General features: G+C 39.8%; 1 protein-coding gene across 1 annotated transcript in view; it reads left to right on the top strand.

The window, feature by feature from the left end:
* Positions 1-286: 286 nt before the first annotated feature.
* The window catches only part of asxl1 (ASXL transcriptional regulator 1), a 34,010-nt gene continuing 12,933 nt past the window's right edge, over positions 287-21,363 (top strand). The window contains exons 1-5 of the mRNA XM_061902452.1: positions 287-616; positions 6,391-6,473; positions 9,749-9,751; positions 13,684-13,801; positions 20,306-20,480. Coding sequence (XP_061758436.1) covers positions 560-616; positions 6,391-6,473; positions 9,749-9,751; positions 13,684-13,801; positions 20,306-20,480 — 436 coding nt within the window. The 5' untranslated portion in view covers positions 287-559. The remainder of the gene's footprint in view (positions 617-6,390; positions 6,474-9,748; positions 9,752-13,683; positions 13,802-20,305; positions 20,481-21,363) is intronic.

The following is a 21,363-nucleotide window of genomic DNA, read 5'->3' as shown; positions in this document are numbered from 1 at the left end:
ATGTATTCAACATAAGCAGTAAGCCCAATCGTTAGGTAGTTACTCTGTTCATAATTTAGGAAATATTTTTATTTTTATTTTTTATTTTTTAGAATTTCTAGACAAAAAAACCTTTCTAACAGTTCAACAGACACATTTTTTTCCATTGATTTTTATTCATGATATGAATGTATATTTATTTCAGTGCTATTTGCAAAGAATGCATGTTAGTTGCAGACTGGATGATGCAAGGCGCTATAAAGGGTTTGTTGTGTTGCAGAGCTGTGGCGCGGCCGACCTTTGACCCGCCAGTCTTGTCCTCGGAGGCTCGTCCTGCCTGCCTGCCTGCTTGCTGCCTGCCTTCTGCCACACTTCGCCCTGCCTGCGTCCTCCACACGTGTGCTGCGCCTGCTTCGGGAAAGGGAGCGACTGTCGACACGTTCTAGGCCACAGTAGGCGTCGTCAGAGGCGGCGTACATTGGAAGAAACAAAAGCAAAGAAGAGGCGCTCGCCCGTTGTAGCGCTAGCCGCGTTAGCAGCTAACAAGCTAAGTGCAGGCTAGTAGGCCCCTGCGGAGGAAATGAAGGACAAACAAAAGAGAAAGAAGGAGCGGACCTGGGCTGAAGCGGCTCGAATGGTAAACGCCTCATTTTGTCTCTTTGTGCCTGACTTGTGTCGGTAATCTTTTGGAAAGCACGGCGCCGCATTTGTTTTTGTTGCCTTTCCGTCCACACAAGCTAGACGTTAGCACTAGCATTAGCATTGCTAACGTCTTCTGCTTATTTGTGTGAAAACTGCAAACTGTGCCAAGCTCTACTTTGGTGCTTTTGCAACAACTGCCAGTAAAAAAGGGAGATATAGGCATTACAGCATGCTAACCCTAGCTAGCACGCTAGCATGTGTGTTTTGATCTCTTTGTTTGCTAGGCTGCATGCTAGCCTTGGGGCAGTGGACCTAGCCCAGTAGTCTAGTTGTCTCATCTCACCTATTTGGGTTAAACATATATTGTGCAAACCAGTAATTATATTCTGCAAATGATCAGTCAATCACTGTTGATTTATATTGCCCTAAATCACAAGTGTCTCAAAGGGCTGCACAAACCACAACGACATCCTCTGTAGAGCCCACATGAGGGCAAGGAAAAACTCGACAATGATGACTATGAGAAAGCTTGGAGAGTGCCGCATATGTGAGTAACCCCCCCGCCCCGGGGACCGAAAGCAATGGATGTCGAGCAGATCTAACATGATATTGTGAAAGTCCAATCTAAAGTGGATCTAACAAAACAGTGAGAATCCAGACCAAAGTGGATCCAATATAGTGGCGAGAGTCCTGTCCAAAGTGGAGCCACAAGAAACCATCCCAAGCAGAGGCAGATCAGCAGCGCATAAATGTCCCCAACCGATACACAGGCGAGCGGTCCATCCTGGGTCCTGATTCTGGACGAGCGGTCCATCCTGGGTCCCGATTCTGGACAGAAACGGCAGATCAACTGGTCTAAATAAGGGGGTCTATTTAAAGGCTAGAGTATACAAATGAGTTTTAAGATGAAGTGTGAAGTGAATTATATTTATTTAGCGCTTTTCTCAAGTGACTCAAAGCACTTTACATAGTGACACCCAATATCTAAGTTACATTTAAAGCAGTGTGGGTGGCACTGGGAGCAGGTGGGTAAAGTGTCTTGCCCAAGAACACAACGGCAGTAACTAGGATGGCTCAAGCGGGAATCGAACCTGCAACCCTCAAGTTGCTGACATGGCCACTCTATCAACCGAGCTATGCCGCCCCCAAGATGAAACTTAAATGCTTCTACTGAGGTGTTGTTGAGTGTCGGTGCTGTCTAGAGCTGGGTAGAGTAACCGTGTAATACTCTTCCATATCAGTAGGTGGCAGTCGGTAGCTAATTGCTTTGTAGATGTCGGAAACAGCGGGAGGCAGGGTGCAGGTAAAAAGGTGTCTGATGCTTAAACCAAAAATAAACAAAAAGTGACTGACCCTGAGAAAAGGTATTGAAACTTAGGGAAGGGGGCGCAGAACGAAACAAAAACTGAATTAGAGACAAAGTAAACAAAAACAGAATGCTGGACGACCATGAATTGATTAACGTGGACCCCAACTTAAACAAGTTGAAAAACTTATTTGGGTGTTACCATTTAGTGGTCAATTGTACGGAATATGTACTGTAATGTGCAATCTACTAATAAAAGTATCAATCAAGCAAAGACCTACAGCGTGTGGAGCAGAGACGGCGTCCACAATGTACATCCGTACATGACAATCAACAATGTCCACACTAAAAAGATAGCAACAACTGAAATAGTCTTGAATGCTAAAACAAAGCAGGTGCGGGGAATATCGCTCTAAGACATGAAACTGCAACAGGAAAACACCAAAAACAAAGAAAAGCCACCAACATAGGAGCGCAAGCCAAGAAGTAAAACACTACACACTGGAAAACAGCAAAAATACTCAAAACAAGTCAGGGTGGGATGTGACACAGCTCTTGTCTCAAAGTAGGTGTTCACCTACTTTGAGACAAGAGCTATATTCATGCATGGTTGGGTATAGTTTAAAGTCAAACCCAACATTTGCAACAACTTTTTACTGTCAACTGAGTTTCGCTTTTTAATGATTTCTGCTGGTGGTGTGCCTTCGCATTTTTTCAACCCAAAAATGTTAAAAAACACTGATATACACCAGTGTTTTTCAATGTTTAATCCAAAAATAAACAAAAGCTGAGTGCCCCTAATAAAAGGCATTGAAGCTTATGGAAGGCGATGCAGAACGATACTAAAACTGAACTGGCTACAAAGTAAACGAAAACAGAATGCTGGACGACAGCAAAGACTTACTGTGGAGCAAAGATGGCGTCCACAATGTACATCCCAACATGACGTGACAATCAACAATGTCCCCACAAAGAAGGATAAAAACAACTGAAATATTCTTGATTGCTAAAACAAAGTAGAGGCGGGAAATATCGCTGAAAGGAAGACCTGAAACTGCTACAGAAAGAAAAGAGAAAAAGCCATCAAAATAGGAGCGCAAGACAAGAACTAAAAGACTACATGCAGGAAAACAGCAAATAAGTCAGGCTGTGATGTGACAGGTGGTGACACTACATCTACTTTGAGACAAGAGCTATAGTCATGCGCGCTTGCTTATGCTTTAAAGTCATATCCAACAATTGCAACAACGACTTTATATTGTCAACTTGGTTTTGCTTTTTAATGATTTCTGCTGGTGGTGTCCCTCTGCATTTTTACAACGCAAAAAATGTGCCTTGGCTAAAAAAAAAGGTTGAAATACGCTGATCTACAGAAGTGTTTTTCAACCTTTTTTTCAGCCAAGGCATTTTTTTGGGGGGAAAAATAGAGGCACACCACCAGCAGAAACTTTAAAAAATTAAGTTTGTTGTTTTCCTTTGTGTATTGCTTTAGTTCTTGTCTTGCGCTGTTATTTTGGTGGCTTTTCCTGTTTTGTTGATGTCTTCCTGTTGTAGCAATACGCCTTCCTTTCGAGCACTATTGCCTGACCTGCTTTGTATTGGCAAGACTAATTCAGTTGTACGGACGCTGTCCTTCTTTGTGGGGACGTTGTTGATTGTCATGTCATGTACGGACACACTAAGTCTTTGCTGTCGTCCAGCATTCTGGTTTCTTTACTTTGTAGCCAGTTCAGTTTTAATTGTGTTTCACATAGCCATCCTTATGCTTCAGTGCCTTTTCCTAGTGGGACTTGCCTTTTGTTCATTTTTGTTTTAAGCATTACATACCTTTTTACCTGCACACTGTCTCCCGCTGTGCTCTGCATATTTGGATCATGACAAACTATCCTCTTCTCCAAAGTAATTGGCTACCTGCTGCCACCTACTGGAGTACTAAATGATTACCCTGCCAAGCGCTATACGGCACAGATTTTAGACAATGGCACATTATTTGCAAATTATAATTATTGATTTGCAAAAAATATTTTTGGACCAATTAGGTGAAGTTGCATAATTTCCCATGGCACACCAGACATTATGTCACGGCACACTAGGTTGAAAAACCCTGATCTACACCAGTGTTTTTCAACCTTTTTGGAGCCCAGGTACATTTTTGTGTTGAAAAAATGCGGACGCCCATCACCAGCAGAAATCATTAAAAAGCGAAACTCGGTTGACAGTAAAAAGTAATTGGATATGACTTTAAAGCATAAGCAAGCATGCATGACTACAGCTCTTGTCTCAAAGTAGGTGTACTGTCACCACTTGTCACATCACACCCTGACTTATTTGGACTTTTTTGCTCTTTTCCTGTGTGTAGTGTTTTACTTCTTGTCTTGCGCTCCTATTTTGCTGGCTTTTTTGGTGTTTTCCTGTAGCAGTTTCATGTCTTCCTTTGAACGATATTCCCCGCATCTGCTTTGTTTTAGCAATCGAGAATATTTCAGTTGTTTTTATCCTTTATCTGGACATTGTTGATTGTCATGTCATGTACGGATGTACATTGTGGATGCCGTCTCTGCCCCACATGCATTAAGTCTTTGCTGTTGTCCAGCGTTCTGTTTTTGCTTATTTTGTCACCAGTTTAGTTTTAGTTTCATTCTGCATAGCCTTCCCTAAGCTTCAATGCCTTTTCTTAAGGGCACTCACCTTTGGTTTATTATTGGTTTAAGCATTAGAAACCTTTTTACCTGCTCGCTACCTCCTACAGTTTCCGACATCTACAAAGCAATTGGCTACCTGCTGCCACCTACTGATATGGAAGTCGTAGACTTAGACTTAAACTAACTTTAATGATCCACAAGGGAAATTGTTCCACACAGTGGCTAAGTTACAATGGATGGAAAGGAAAATGCAGGTATGAAATAGACAAAAAATGTATCGTAGTAGCAAAAGAGTGTTGCACAGTTACTCTGCCGAGCTCCAGACAGCACCGACGCACAACACATAATTTGCAGACTATAATTACTGCTTTGCAAAAAATATTTGTAACCCAAATTGGTGAAACTGGATAATCTCCCACAGCACACCAGATTGTATCTCACGGGTGTGCCGCGGCACATTGGTTGGAAAAACACTGGTTTAGAAGACAGAAGGTGGACTTGAGAGCATTAAAGACTTAAAACAAGGTATTGGCACCATAATGACACTGCCTGTGGTGGCATACGTTGTGCACGGTTAACAGGCTGTGCTGTGTTGGGAATATTGAACGTTTAACCCCCTTGATTAACGACTTTGCCTTCAGAATAATGCACTTTCAGTAAACCATATTAGGGTCATGGTACGATGTTACCACAGTATTAGGGCCACAGGCAGTACGATATTGCAATAATGTCAAAAAAGGTTGACTTGGATAAATATTGCCTTAGTGTGTAAAAATAAACACAGCTAATGCTCAAATCCTATTTATTACTACCAAAATGTGCAAATACCATTGTTTCACGTAAGGAGTAAACATCAAAATGCTCAGTTGAGTGTTTTTAAGATTGCATTGTAAACATGCTATCTATCACCAGGAAATCTTCATTGCAATGCCTCACGATTTAAGGATTGGCCTGGCTTACATCTTGGGTTTGCGTCAATTATCTTTTTTTAGGTGATAAAGAATCAAGGACTTCTCATATTACTTGTATTTTTAGACAGTTGTGGACGGGCAATATCTGGAAACCGTATTTTGCATGTCCGTCACTTACTCTTTGACTGCGAAGCTAAAATGCTTGCCAAAGTCCAACTTTGACTGTGTGAGAGTATCCGAAAGCTTGCGCTTTCTGCTTTGCTCCTGTTTTCCGGATGTTTCCTGTTTTCGCTGCTCTGCGCTGGGGATTATGGGAAATGTGGTTTGCTTCTTAGACCGGCTCACTCAATAGAACTTGAAAAAAACGACACTGGCGGGTGTACTCCCAATTGTTGTATACCGTCTCATGTCACGGCATTATTGTGAGAACTCTGAAGCCGCGATACTGCGCTCTTGACAATACTGTTCCATCCCTGCTAGATCTGTATGTAGCGTTAACACATTTTGGAAATGAATCTACTGCAATTTGTTTCATATTTGGTTGGAATGAGTACTTCCACAGATTTCATAGAGGCAGGGCATGCAAAATACAGTTTGCAGATATTGCCAGACCGCGATTATCTCCAAGTCCGGAAGTGTAGAGGCACATGTAGCCTCTAAATTTAGATATTTTTATTTAGCACAGTAACAGATAGGCTTTTATTTCCTCAGGCTTTTCTGAATTTTGAGGATAAATTCCAAAGAATGAACTGAATTGAGCGTATCATCTGATTGTGTGCTAATGGCATTTTTTCAGTCCAAGAACTCATCTATGATCTTTTTGCTGGTTAAAGTTGGACATTCTCAACCAACAATATAGTCCTTCATAGCACAGATTGTCTTGTTAAACCAGTGTTGCCTTTTTTTTCAGGTGCTGGAGAACTTCTCAGACGCTCCTATGACCCCGAAACAGATACTTCATGTCATCCAGACCAAGGGGCTGAAAGAAATGAGGTCAGACACACACAAACACACACACTGAATAGAAAATCATTTGTCATTGCACTTAAAAAGTACCACAAAACTTTTTTTTTGTACAGTCTATCTAAGAACGGACATACTATTTACGCAAGCATGTGATTTTTCTGTCTATAGTCGCACATCCCTCTTTTTTTATCTCAGTAAAAATATAACAAAATATTTTTTATTTTTCTTCGTTTTTTCCGACCTACGTTGTGTGTTAAAATTTTGATCAGTCTCTTTGCCATACCTGCCAACAACTACAGTTTTCCCGTAATGAGTACGGGTTTTGATAATCAAGTGGTTAAAAACTACGGTTGTCCATTAAAAATTAATAAGTTCAAAATGGAAGCTACCCAGCGAAGGGCAGGGGACAACATATACAGAAACATTAATGATGATTGGTTGGTTTACCTATAAGAGCATCCATGATTGGTTGGTTGTTTACTTTGATGAGTCACCATTAGTTAAGATTAGGGTAAAACATTAGGGACAGGCCAATCAGATGCAAGATGGGGCAGGTCATGGAACCAGGAAGTGAAATCACAACAGACATCCCAAATGTGGAAGAGAGTGTTGGACAAGAGAAGAGGGAATATTCAAGGGAGCCATTTATTTATACAAAAAAAAAATAGCAGAAGATGGCAGAGGGATTCTCTACTTTAGATGTTTCTTTTAGCGATGTAGACTACGTCCAGGAAATTTACAATGTGCCTTCTTGGAAACATTTAGACATCTGGATAAAACATTAATTTGACTCGTTTACCATGTAAGCCAAATTAAAACTGGAATACATATTTAAGAACACGCATGATTGTGGCACACATGTTTGCTACAGTATAGCCTGTCTAAATGCTACAAGCCAGTAGCTAACATTTTGTTCATTATTTCTAGTCTGTATATTTTGACATTGAATAGTTGAATCATTTTGAAACAAAAATATATTTGTTATTTCATGCTATAAATCACAAATGGCTATTCAGATAAAGGAAGTTAGCTAATAGAATATACATTGTTTGTACTATTTTTGCATTTGAAGCAGTTAGAAGTGGAGAGGGAGTCAAAGAAATATAAAGTGGCTATAAATCCAAGGCAGAATCCACTAAAGCAGAAACAAAAAGAAAAATGCAATCAGCTCAGAAATTTGCCAGGAAGGCTCATGTCAGAGCCATCAAAGCAAAAATGCGAAAAAAATGTCAACTTTATGAACCAGCTTTGAGGTGAACATTAGTAAGGTTGTAAATAGTGTGAATATAGTAGGCTGTGGAAGTGAACACAAGTTGTAATTACTGTAGTGACTAAATAACATAGTGACTGAAACAAAGTAATGTGTAAATATTGTCCATAACTTGATGGACCAGCTGTTTAGCGAGTAAGGTTTTAAATACTGTACAGCGTAGGCTAACCCATGTGGTTCCTGTGGATGTGAACACAAGTTGTAATTACTGTAGTGCCTAAATAACATAGTGACTGAAACAAAGTAATGTGTAAATATTGTCCATAACTTGATGGACCAGCTATGAAGCGAGTAAGGTTTCAAATACTGTACAGCGTAGGCTAACCCATGTGGTTCCTGTGGATGTGAACACAAGTTGTAATTACTGTAGTGACTAAATAACATAGTGACTGAAACAAAGTAATGTGTAAATATTGTCCATAACTTGATGGACCAGCTATGAAGCGAGTAAGGTTTCAAATACTGTACAGCGTAGGCTAACCCATGTGGTTCCTGTGGATGTGAACACAAGTTGTAATTACTGTAGTGCTTAAATAACTATAATGCCTGAAACAGACAATATGTAAATAATGTCAATCACTTGATGAACCAGCTGTGAAGTGAACACTAGTAAGGTTCTTTTCAATTCTTTAAACACTAAAACATCTTTAAATGGTATTTTTTATTGCTAATTTTTCCATGTTCAATTGCTGAAAAACAAGGAGTTTCGGGGGTGGGGGGCCAACCAGACCCCCTGCTTATTTTCAGTCTTTCTCATTAAGTCCAAATGACGTGCCTGATACAATTACAAGGGTATGCAGAACAGGAAGACTGATGGGTCACCGCCTGGCGGTGTCCCATAAAGAGGTAGAAGGAAAGGTAAACATGGGGGGAGGGAATAAAAGCAACGGTGAATTCCATTTGAAGTTCCTAGTTGAATATTCAACTGGGGCGAGGCGTTCGCTCGTTTTGAGACCCAAAAAAAAATACTTATGCACAATGAGCACATTTGAACACTTATTTAAGAAAACAAGACGAGGAAAAGGAGACAAAGAAGCACCATGGTTATACTTCTGAAGAGTTGCAAATTTCTGTTAAAAGCAAACCATGCCTTGAAAGACACGCCTTCTCGCTGCTGTGAAATTACCGTATTTTCCGGACCATTGGGCACACCGGATTATAAGGCGCACTGCCAATGAATGGTCTATTTTTGATCTTTTTTCATACAAAAGGAGTCATATATATTTTTTTCTAAATGTAAAAGACTTCCTTGAGGTGTATATAACATGTAATGGTGGTTCTTTGCTCAAAAGGTTGCATAGACAGTCGCTTCAGGATGTGCTCTTTTGTGGGCGGTCTTATTTACGTGCATCCACTTGGACAGCGTCTTCTCCCCGTCATCTTTGTTGTAGCGGTGTAGCGTGCAAGGACGGGAGTGGAAGAAGTGTCAAAAGATGGAGCTAACTGTTTTAATTCAAGATTGTTTATTGTCATATGCACAGTTAAACAGTTTGCCGTACAATGATATTCTTACTTTGCTAATCCACCCTTCAACAAGTCACACGGTACTTGTTAGGGTCACACGGTACATACAATGTGCCTTGTTACATACAAGGCACATTGAGTAACATTATTGCACATTCTGATTCGCAGTATAAATATGGAGGTGACATTGGGTCACAAGAGCAGTTCAGACTTTACTTCAATCAATAACGGAGCAGCATCCCCTCATCCAACAACGCTGGAAATGTGTCCCGTGAAAAACCGTCACAAACCGGAACTCTCTAATAACTAAAGTTCCTTGGGTGAATAATGTAAACTCACTGCACCGATATGTTTTAGTGCTTTCATGGCGAGTTTACTGACACATATAAGTAAGAACTTTACACTACTTTTATATTAGAAATGGCAACAGTGGAGGATGAATGTCTCATAACAAGAAAATAGAGAAAAAGAAGCTTATCGACTACGTTGTCTGCATGGACCGCAAAGGCGGAGGCACGCAATTTTTCAGTATTTATGCAGATCCCAAATAGAGATAAGCCGGTACCAGAAGGTAAGAAAAGTTGCTTTTGTATTATATTGCGAAACAAAATGCCAGATAATGTCTTACCTTTTGCACAAACCATAATAAAACTCGTATGTTGAGGCACGTCAAACAGTGCAGTCTACACGTACATCTTATGTTGGACTGCCATCTACTGGTCACACTTAATACACCATGTACCAAATAAAATTGCTTCAAGGTGGGTAAACTCAACCAAACTCGACAGTGCACCTGGTTACAAGGCGCGCTGTCAAGTTTTGGGGGAAAAAAATATTTAAAGTGCGCCTTTTAGTCCAGAAAATACGGTAGTCCTCGTTGGCATATTTTTCCAGAAAAGTCCGGTCTCATATCCATTAAAACTTTCTATAGTAGGAAGCCTGCGAGGTTGGTTCTTCCACACTTGTGAGCACCATTAATGTACACCTCTCAAATAGTACTTTGTAAACCCCACAGCTAATTGCCGCCTCTTTTCCATGCCGCTCTCTTGGCTTTTTGGGACTTATATGGAGTTAGCATAATGGGCAGATGTTGTCAAAAGGAAAAGCAGAGAAAAGGCACACACTGTCTGAAGCGCGAGTCGTTTACTCAGCAGCAAGTGACCAGGAGGGCTCGGCCGCCACAAAAATGTTGTGCCATGCTTTTTTGCCTGCAGGCATGAAACAAAATGAATGGCTGAATGAAGCGTTTGTACGCAGACATTGTTTGTCACACGCAGGCATGTTTGGCTGGATAGAAAAGTTTGTAAACCGAAAAGGTCGTAAATAGGGGAGGTTTGTAAATGGAAGTTTCGCTGTGTTGAGAAATTAAATGGCTTGTTGATGTAAGTTATGATCTCTACTTTTGTGGATTTTTAATACAATCCTGTCTCCGTGACAGTTGATTAAACCAAAAAATATTTGTACTCATTGTAGGCAAGGCAAGTTTATTTATAGCACACAATTCGTAAAAGTGCTCTAAAGAAAATTACAACAAAGCAAAAGTAATCCTAATTCAAATCATAAAATAATAAAAATCATAAAAACATTCATAATTCAAATAAACAGACACTAACCTTACTAGAACTAGTATGTTCGAGCCTGGATGGAACTACATTGTATTGTAAACCTACCCAATACAAAAATATAAATTTTGAATTCTGGTCAAGATATGACAAAATAGTTATTTTTTTATAAAATAGATGAAACTGTAAAAGAAAATCACTCCTTTTCTAATGACAAGATTCTGTTCGGTTTCTTGTTAAAATGCAATCTTTACTGAACTTGGTTGAGTCAACAACAATTTGAGTCCCTCAGGTTGGAAGTGCCTATTTAGTAACGTATTTGTAGTGGTCACCTATGTTCATAATGTGCTTTTAACATTCATTTTTGTATTTCTATGTGTATGGACTCTTCACCTGGGGATGCTCTCAACAGAAGGTATGTTGTCATGACAAAGTTACTTACAGCTTGCATACATTTGAGTTATATTATTTTTATTGGTTTCTAGCTGGGCCTGATAGACTTAGTATTGTGATAAGGAAGAACAGAAGAGTCTCCAAAAATACAATTATCCAATGTCCACACGCATGTGGGCATTTTTGAAAATCCTATAGTTTTCTAACTCCACAGTCAAAAATAAGGCAAGTTTTATCCATCCATCCATTTTCTACCGCTTATTCCCTTTGGGGTCTTGGGGGGGCGCTGGTGCCTATCTCAGCTACAATCGGGCGGAAGGCGGGGTACACCCTGGAAAAGTGGCCACCTCATCGCAGGGCCAACACAGATAGACAGACCACATTCTCACACGAGGGACCATTCAGTGTTGCCAATCAACCTGTCCCCAGGTGCATGTCTTTAGAGGTGGGAGGAAGCCGATCTTTGCCTCAAAAACCAATAGCCACTGTGAGGGCTGAGCGGTATGGTATAGTTATCGCAGTATTTTAAAAAGAGATACATATTTGAGACAATCTTTCGATGGGCCTTTTTTACGTCCGTTTGATCAACACTTTTCATTACTAACATCCAAAATAATTAGTACTCTCAACACTGGTTATCTAGCCATGAAATACTTAGGCAACCTTAAAGGGGAACTGCACTGTTTTGGGAATATTTCCTATCGTTCAAAATCGTTATGAGACAAGAACACGTCTTTCTTTTCTTTTTTTTTTTGGATTTTAAAGATGATAAACACTTAAAAGATGTGGCTTATCGAGATTCACCGTTGTAGACGTCAAAGCTGCGTGTGCGCGCATAACAGGCACCTTTTATAACAATATATATATACTTGCAGTGTGTATAATGTAACAGACACCTTCATAACAACATATAATATATTTTATATACACACTGCATGTGTGCATATATATATATATATATATATATATATATATATATATATATATGTATATATGTATATATATATATATATATATATATATATATATGTATGTATATATATATATGTATGTATATGTGTTGTAAATACCACATTCATAACAATATTTACCATATTCGATCATTTTAGTCATCGCCGGAACTGATTTATTCCGAGCATTGATTTCTGTTTCCATAGCAGCACACGTCTGGCTTCTGGCAACATGTATGTTCTTACTTCTGGAATCAAACACGAGTGTGTTTTCTAATCATGGCAGACTTAATAACCAATAACAAAGACGGCTATTTTTGGAAAAATTAGGATTTACAACCTTTTACTTTTGAGGTTAAATATATTGAGGTTAAACTGCTGATTATAGAAGCGAGCGCGAAGGAAGAGTGAGACGTTGGAGCCGACAAAAGCCGGAAGATGGGGAAGAAAGCGGTTTTGATGCTATAAATATTGAAATTGGCGACAAGCTACTTCGACATAAATGGATTGCTTACCTCAAATCAACCAGACGAACAACTGCCCATGGAGTGGGTCACCTTAATATCAGTCATGATGCACGCCGTACGTGTTACTACAACTACAGTGCATATGCTGTCGAGCTAGCTCAGCTGTGTACAAACAAAACATGAAATAATACTTCACAGATACTGTAATTTGATTCTTCATGTTTTTCACTCGGTACAGATTGGTGTGCATCACAAATCCAAGGACGTTTCGTGTTGTTGTCGAAGCTAGCTTATCTCTTGCCTTAGTTAGCTTCTACAGCCAATACCGAAGGACGTCGATGTTAGTACGCTAGAAAAATAGTTCCTCAGGGTTCACTCTTACAATAACAATGTTGCTACAGCTTGGTTATTATACAGGTTACGGAACTTAAATGAAGTAGTATTTTGTATGCATTTTTAAAGTGATTTCTAGGTAGAATTGATTGCTCCCATTAGCTGTATTGCTAGTCACCGAGAACGAAACGGTATGTTAGAAAGTGGAAGAAAAAAACCTTTTTGTCTTCTCTCTCTCATAATGATTGTGAACGATGGGCAAAATTCCAGAAAAAGTGCAGTTTCCCTTCAAGGACTTAGCACATTTTGTTTATGATACCGGTGTATACCGTATATTGCCAGTCGACCTAAAAATATTGTGCTATCAGTTTTGGCCTAGCCACTGCCTCAAATACGCTTTATGATCCCTTCTGTTTTCAAAATGCAGCAAGGTTCAAAGTTAACTTATGCATTCACTTGTTAAATTCCCTCAAGGCATGTTTAAAAGCAACTCTTGTGTGAAATGGGCTTACATAAGAAGCCCAGAAAGACTGTTTTAGACCGCACGCAATTGTCAAGTCTTTTGTAAGGAAAAAGGCACGTTTATAATGCAAAGGGAATGACCACTAGCTAATACACATAAAAATACTGATTTATTAAACAGTTATCTATGCAATTAATTATTTGTTGTGGCCCAGTCTGACCAAGGATTTTTTTTTTCTCTTTTGTCAATGCTGCTGGATGAATGTGAATGTGTTGTTGTTTCACCCTGATACTCAGTTCCCAGTGATACAGGCTTTTAATTTTGTATGCACGCAGTGGAACAGCACCTTTGGCTTGCCTGGTCACAATGCTTCACTCCCAGGTGAGGGGAGATCGGGTCAAGAACAGCATCTTCTTTAAGTTGCCTGGACGGATGAGCCTTTTCACGCTCAAGGTATGTAGACACGCTTTACTAGGCATCAAAATGGGTTAATTGTTCAAGTATCGTCAATTGTAGGGAAATTCCTCGATTTACAATTAATTCTAACTGGGTTTATGTATCTTAGTTGGCTTTGTATTGAAGCGAGACACTAAATTGAGTCTGTACTAAAAACTAACAGAACTAATTTGCTGGTTAAAGAAGCCTGACCTCTTACTAATGTCATACTTTGGGATTTCTTGAAAGGCATTATACCGCTCGGAAAGACCCTTTTTGTATTTGCCCAGCCGGTGCTTTGACTGTTTGTGGCAAACAAAATGTCCACGTGCTGAGTGTGATTATTTATTGTATTGAAATATATTTTGTGTTTACGAAAAGGGCTGGGGTGATAAAACAATATGAATATATATCGCGCTAGACACGTAATCGATATCAGTAAAAAAATGCGTTCGAGGAAACGTGATAGGATATTTCTTCTTCGTCGGAAGAAAGCGGACGTTGCAAAGCAAGGTTGGTTGCATGAACAAAGGGTTTTGCGCTCTTGTAAATAAACAACGCAGGAAGTGATCTCTGATCAATGGGAGTGACAGGCTAACACCCAATATGGTAACAGTATCAACTGTCAGGTTATGTTGTGCCATCTTTTTGTCTCGCAGTTCATTCTGTGCACAGAGTGAAAAGAGAAAGTAAAAATGAGGAAATTGTGGATAAAACAGAAAAAAGCCATATGGACAGTTTGGCAATTTTTGAGAATTTTTAAAAAGGACCGTAGTCAGGCCAGTGTGGTCTGTAAATGATGGAAGGCGTTGTTCCCCACCAAGACCTCCCAGCCGTAGTAGCGCTCACCCTTTAGATCAGTGGTTCTCAACCTTTTTTCAGCGATGTACCCCATGTGAAAAATGTTTTCATTCAAGTACCCCCTAATCAGAGCAAAGCATTTTTGGTTGAAAAAAAGAGATAAAGATGTAAAATACAGCACTATGTCATTATTTTCTGATTTATTAAATTGTATAACTGCAAAATATTGCTCATTTGTAGTGGTCTTTCTTGAACTATTTGGAAAGAAAGATATAAAAATAACTAAAAACTTGTAAAAAAGTATTCATCAACTTGAAGTGCCCTCTTTGGGGATTGTAATAGAGATCCATCTGGATTCATCAACAATTTATATACATATTTACATATTTATATAATATGTAACTACAAACTCCACTCACAGATAGAGTTCCATTGCTTTTATGAGCGGTCGAGCGAGTCAAAAGCCGAAAAAAACTGTTTTTTTTATTTGTTTGTGGCGGCCGTAATTCTTTCGTGGCGGGCTGCCACAAATAAATGAATGTGTGGGAAACCCTGCGACCAATATAAAACACTTATTTTGTGATAAAGTATTAAGCTGTATCACCCAGCCCTATTTACAAAGACATTGTCATGTTCAAGACACCATTTTGAGTTTTTTTCAAAGATTTCTGAGAGGAGTACATGATATTATGATTGTAGGCCACAGTGGTCATAAAGGGATGGAAATCAACAACGCTCACATACTGACTTCTATTGCTGTGTTGTCATAAAATGTGCTAATTGCTTTCCGTGACCTAAATCTACCTGCTTTGTAGCAGGGATTGTGTGTGCCATACACATGGAACAGTTTAATTGGTCAAACAATGGAAATTGGTATGTCCCAGTAAGCGTACGGGTTCAGGACTCAATAACCAATTAACTTTCTCTGGCAAGGAAGAGGTGGTGACGTTGACTTTTTTTTTATCCGAGCAAGAGAAGCTGAAGCCCACCTAGTGTGGAATGAGTGTTTTTCCACAAGACTTCTGTCTACTGTATCTCTGGTGGGTTGTGTTAATTTGCATGATCGCCCATGCCTCATGTTAATGTCATTTTTGTTGACTCAGTGTGATGTTGTTGTTTAGTGGTCTCACATCCAGCCTACAGACAGATACTTGATACAGGGTAGCAGTTTTAGCCAAGAATAATACTTGACTAACTGTTAGCATGCTAACTGTTTGCATGTGTCAAGCATAGACATCTTGTAAGTCAGTGGTCCCCAACGTTTTTGTATCCGCGGACCGGTCAACGCTTAATAATTTGTCCCGGGGGATGGGGGGGTCCTTTTTTTTTTTTTTTTTCTTTGTCATGAAAAAGGGATGTTTTTGTGGTTGGTTCACTAATAGTAAGTGTATAATGTGTTTTTTTTATGTTGATTTGATAAAAAATTATTCTGCGGCCCGGTACCAATCTGGCCACGGTCTGGTGGTTGGGGACCACTGCTGTAAGTAGATGCAGCATGGAGCGCTACTGCCTTACTGCCGCTGATGAGATGCGGGTCCGCCATCTTGGAGTGGTGATCCGCTCCACTCAGTGCAATTCATTTGGCAGGAGCAACGAACTGTCAGCGCATTTCATTCATCTTACCTCACTGAATAGCACTGATTTTCATGTGCTTTTTTGTCATATGTGTAGCTATGATAAGAGACACATGTTTTATTATTCATAGTTTGCTTAACAGTAATAGAATATTCCTTCCTATATGCTATAAGTGACCAGACATCCCAGATCAAAACTGGTAATAAAATCTCAGAGAAAGGGGGAAAAACAGTCAGCTATTTTTTTAAATTGAAGAAACAATATGATATATATATATATATATATATATATATATATATATATATATATATATATATATATATATATATATACATATACATATACATACATGCATACATGTGTATATCCTACATAAAAATTGGGTTGGTAAGCTAGACTAAATTTAGACTTGTATAACCACTGTCTATCTGGTTGTCTCGTTAGCTAACATATATTCCCCCCTCCCCCTACACAATCTGGACTGTGGTTCTAACTTTTACCCCTGTTGGCTTTTACAATCTATCTTCATCATTTATTTCAACTTTGTTATTCAAGTATGACATTTTTAAATTTAGTTCATTTCATCTGTGGTCACCTCCAAGGTTTCTCATTGTCCCATTGGTTTGAGTTTTTCCTTGCTGAGGATGTCGTTTTGGCTTGTACAGCCCTTTGAGACACTCGTGATTTAGGGCTATATAAATAAACGATTGATTGATTGATATTATGGTCATACTCTTGTTTGCTAGCGGCTAGGATTTCAGTACTATTGAAGATCTTTGCTTCTTCTCAACTCTGTGCTAATATTCTTTTCACAACATACAACCAATAGTATGTTAATGTTAAATTTTACTTGTGAAAAGTAATCCCCCGATTCCTATTTTCAACAGTCCGCTCATTTGAGCAGGGAAACGCTGAACACCATCTTTGTATTCTACTTGTCAACTGTCAGTTTAGGCTGCTCGCCAGCTCCTCATCACCACTTCAAGATGGCGACCGAATTTCTTGCTTCACAGCAGCCAATGCTGCGTCTACATATTATGTCTATGGTGTCAAGTACCAAGTTATATGACTGAGGTGTATTGCGGAATTTGGATAAAACAGTAAAAATTAGCTTTAAAAAAAAAAAAAAAAAGTCAGGATACACACACACACAACGCGTGCACACTACTACCTCAGTAGAATAAAGTGACAATCATAAAGAATAGCAATTCGACAATACCATTTGTGGACAAGGAGAGACATAGCCGTTGACGCATGTTCAACCGCTTTAAAAGCATTCCACAGGCGCTGTCGTCAATCTCCTTTTCAGGCCGCAGACTACCAATGCTGAGCTTCAAACAGCCAATGAGCGCGCCCTCGGCTGATGTCACGCTTATCTCTTCTGCAGGAACCGCCTTTAAGGCACACAGCCACGCACTCTTCTCTCATGAAACATCCCTCAACTTCATACACCAGATATAAACAAATACATTGCTTTCCCAAATAATTTAACTAATAAACTATTACAGAATAATTACTTTAGTAATAACATTTTGGGGGAAAGCAATGAGTAACTGAAATTCCTTTTTTAAATGACTTAACACTGATCTTTGCCATTCATCCATGGTTTGATTTCACTTACTGTACAAGGAACCCAAATACACAAATATGTAGCAACAGCCAAGTTGATTTGGCCAAATAGGACCCCTTTTTAAAGTTTGCTGTAAAAAAAAAAAAAAAACATGTGGGGAAAACGTGATAATGAAGCCGCAAAATTTGAAGCAAGAAGTGACGAGGCAGGACTGTGGTCCGACTCGTAGGTAGATCCCAAAAATGATGTGCACCCCATCTCGTCTGGAGACCACTCGCTCAGACTGTTTCAAAATCCGTTGGGAGCAGACAAGGTCAACCTTTTTTTTTTTTTTTTTCCTTGATTGCAATCGACTGGGTGTTGTGCTAAATGGCTAATCAGTTCAGTTTGTTTGCACAGTTAGTGTTGCAGCAGAGTCAGAAAGACTCACTGGAACATTAACAGCTTTTAACTTTGTCCTATTTTGACCAACCAATGCAAATTGTGGCCTCAATATCCTGTTCTTTATTGACAGGAGTGGCACCCGATGTGGTCTTCTGCTGACGTGTAATGCGTTACCTCGGTTGTAACAAGTGGTAACGTGTGTGATTTTTATTTGAACCCGTCTGGCCATTCTCCTCTGACCTCTGCCATCCAACAAGGCATTTTCACCTAGAGGACTGCTGTTTACTGGATATTTTCTCTATTTTGGACCATTCTTCGTAAAGCCCAGATGGTTGTGCGTGAAAATCCCAGTAAATCAACAGACCAGCCCGTGTTGACTAACAACCATGCCACACTCAGTCACTCAAAACCCTTTTTAACTTGTTCATCTTATCATGTCTGCATCCCTAAACGCTATAAGCCATTTTATTAGCTGATATCATTTGTGTTAACCAGAAGTTGAACTGGTCCCTGATTGAAATGGCTGTACACACGATAGCCGCAATGGTCATGTGTCACAAAGGTCTGTGTCCATGTGGTGTGAAATAAATAGTATGAGTTTAATGACTAGAATGGGTGTGCCAATACAACTTCCTATACAATACTGATATGGATCTGATATCATCATGAATCATACATACTTTATTTTGTAGTGTGGAATGCAGAAAATATGAGCCGAACAAAAAACAATGGTCTGTATGAAAACACTAACCTATTTATTAATAACCATATGGAATGGACTTATGCTGTCTTTTAAGTTGAAGTGGAGTGCTAATTATTTTTTGGCGAGAATGAGTGGCAACAAAAATGCATAAAATTAATCTTATAATGCAATGGGTTTAATGTTGCTGACACGTTTGTTACTGGACACTTCAAAATATGCTTTGCCTATTTGATAAATGTGTTTTAGACCAGAGGTTCTTAACCTTTTTGACCTCGCAGCCCAACCTTTCCACTACAAAGGATCATTGGGCCACCTCAAATGTTAGCACTGAATCAGTAATCTTACGTTTGATTTCGATCGCGTTCAATAATTACTGACTATCTACAGTTTAAAACCTTACCAAATGATATTAAATCATGTGTTATTATTTAACACATAAACCGTAGGCTTCACGGTGGCAGAGGGGTTAGTGCGTCTGCCTCACAATACGAAGGTCCTGCAGTCCTGGGTTCAAATCCAGGCTCGGGATCTTTCTGTGTGGAGTTTGCATGTTCTCCCCGTGAATGCGTGGGTTCCCTCCGGGTACTCCGGGCTTCCTCCCACTTCCAAAGACATGCACCTGGGAATAGGTTGATTGGCAACACTAAATTGGCCCTAGTGTGTGAATGTGAGTGTGAATGTTGTCTGTCTATCTGTGTTGGCCCTGCGATGAGGTGGCGACTTGTCCAGGGTGTACCCCGCCTTCCGCCCGATTGTAGCTGAGATAGGCGCCAGCGCCCCCCGCGACCCCGAAAGGGAATAAGCGGTAGAAAATGGATGGATAAACCGTAGGCTTAAGTCAGGCTGATTAGAAAAATATAGACTAACCCAATATACTGCGTAAGAAGGGAGGCTTAAATGACTGACCAAAAATAAATTGACATGTAGTGCGAAAACAGTCAATATTAGCTTCACTACTTTAGTCATAAATAATGCGCTTAAGAATCGTCTTCATGACTTTAGCTTATTACTTGAGATTTTCATTATTGCAACAAGTGGTGGAAAACGCGTCTGAGAAACAATGAACACAGACACTGTTTCAGACTAAAATATTCAATAATGGACATTTATTACACGTAGGTCTAGCTTGTGTGCTTAGCTGTTGTGTAGCTGCTACCGCCCAGTAGCCTATAGGTTAGCATGATTACTTTTTGTGAATGAGCAAAATAGAAGACAAGACCAGCCTTGTGTACTTACTGGAGGACATTTATCAGTAAAAAGGCTGCTGAACTCTTTGTAACAGAGCGCTTACATCAGAGCTTTTTGATGAAAGCCCATAAAATCCCTTACATGTTTTTTGGCTGATATCAGGTTGATATATCTGATCGGGACACCCCTAGTTACTAGTACCTGTACTTGGGTGTCTGCCAGTGATGCATTAAGTGGCTTAATTAGCTCTGAAGAACAAGGTGATTGACTTCACCTTCACCCTTTCCTGTCTGATCTGTAGAAGAATGCCCTGCAGTGGACCAAGACTTCAGAGGCCGAAACGGCCACTGAGCTGGCGAGCAGCGCCGCTAACCCGACCTCCAGCAGCTCCGCTCTCACAGAGGCTGGCGCCACAGAAGCGACCGAGCAGGAGATCTGCAACGTGACTGAGAACCCTGCCAGCGGCTCCAATTTTGGTAACACCACACAGTGCTGCTGGCCTGGGTCTGTTGTTGAGTGAGCCTGTCGTATCTTTCACAGCTATGCGTGCGTCTGCTTTCATTGGATTGTGACTAGGGTTGCAAAGGGGTGGAAAGACCTTCCGGTAAATTTCCGGAAACATTCCGTAAACTTACCACGGGAATTTAGGAAATTTTGACCATTTTATTCAAAGTTGCACACCGTCCATTTTATTCTGTTGAAATAAGATGAGGAGCTTGTAAAAGACTAATGCAATGCCACACACAGATATAGTCAGCTAAACAATTGGAGTAGTCTTTAAAAATGTTTGACTGATGGACAAATGAATAGAAATAGGCTAGATCAGGGATGCCCATAACGTCGATCGTGGAGGGTGTGTCAGTCGATCGCAAACCAAGCATTAAAAAAATAAACCTAAAAATTTGATCATTAATCTTTTCTACGACGTCACTTTCTTCACTTGATTGACATTAACGGCACGGCTTCTGAGATGACGCTGGCTGTTGTCAGATCATTGTTAAGAAAACATGACCGAGAGGAGGGCGAGAAAAACTTCTATTTCAACACTCTCGTGCCGTAACTGCTGTCAAAACTCTAAAGACAGACTGCACAGTTGCTGTCTTAACAATAAAAGCCCTGCTTCATCCTGCCTGCGCTAACACAATAAGAGTCTCAGAAAGCTAGCGTGCACAAGTTAGCAAGCTACGGAGTTGGCCATGAATGTATTTTTTGCAAAATGTATAAAAAAAGAGTATGGAAGCTGGACAAATAAGACTCCAAAATCTAACCACTTACATGTGGTATTGGACACAGAGGACATTTTTCTCCTCCATTCGAAAATGTGGACGTTATCGGCACTACTGTCTGATTCCAAACAAT

The sequence above is a fragment of the Nerophis ophidion genome, linkage group LG06 (assembly GCF_033978795.1).
Source record: "Nerophis ophidion isolate RoL-2023_Sa linkage group LG06, RoL_Noph_v1.0, whole genome shotgun sequence".
Lineage (NCBI taxonomy): Eukaryota > Metazoa > Chordata > Actinopteri > Syngnathiformes > Syngnathidae > Nerophis > Nerophis ophidion.
This window is presented reverse-complemented; position numbering and strand designations above follow the sequence as displayed.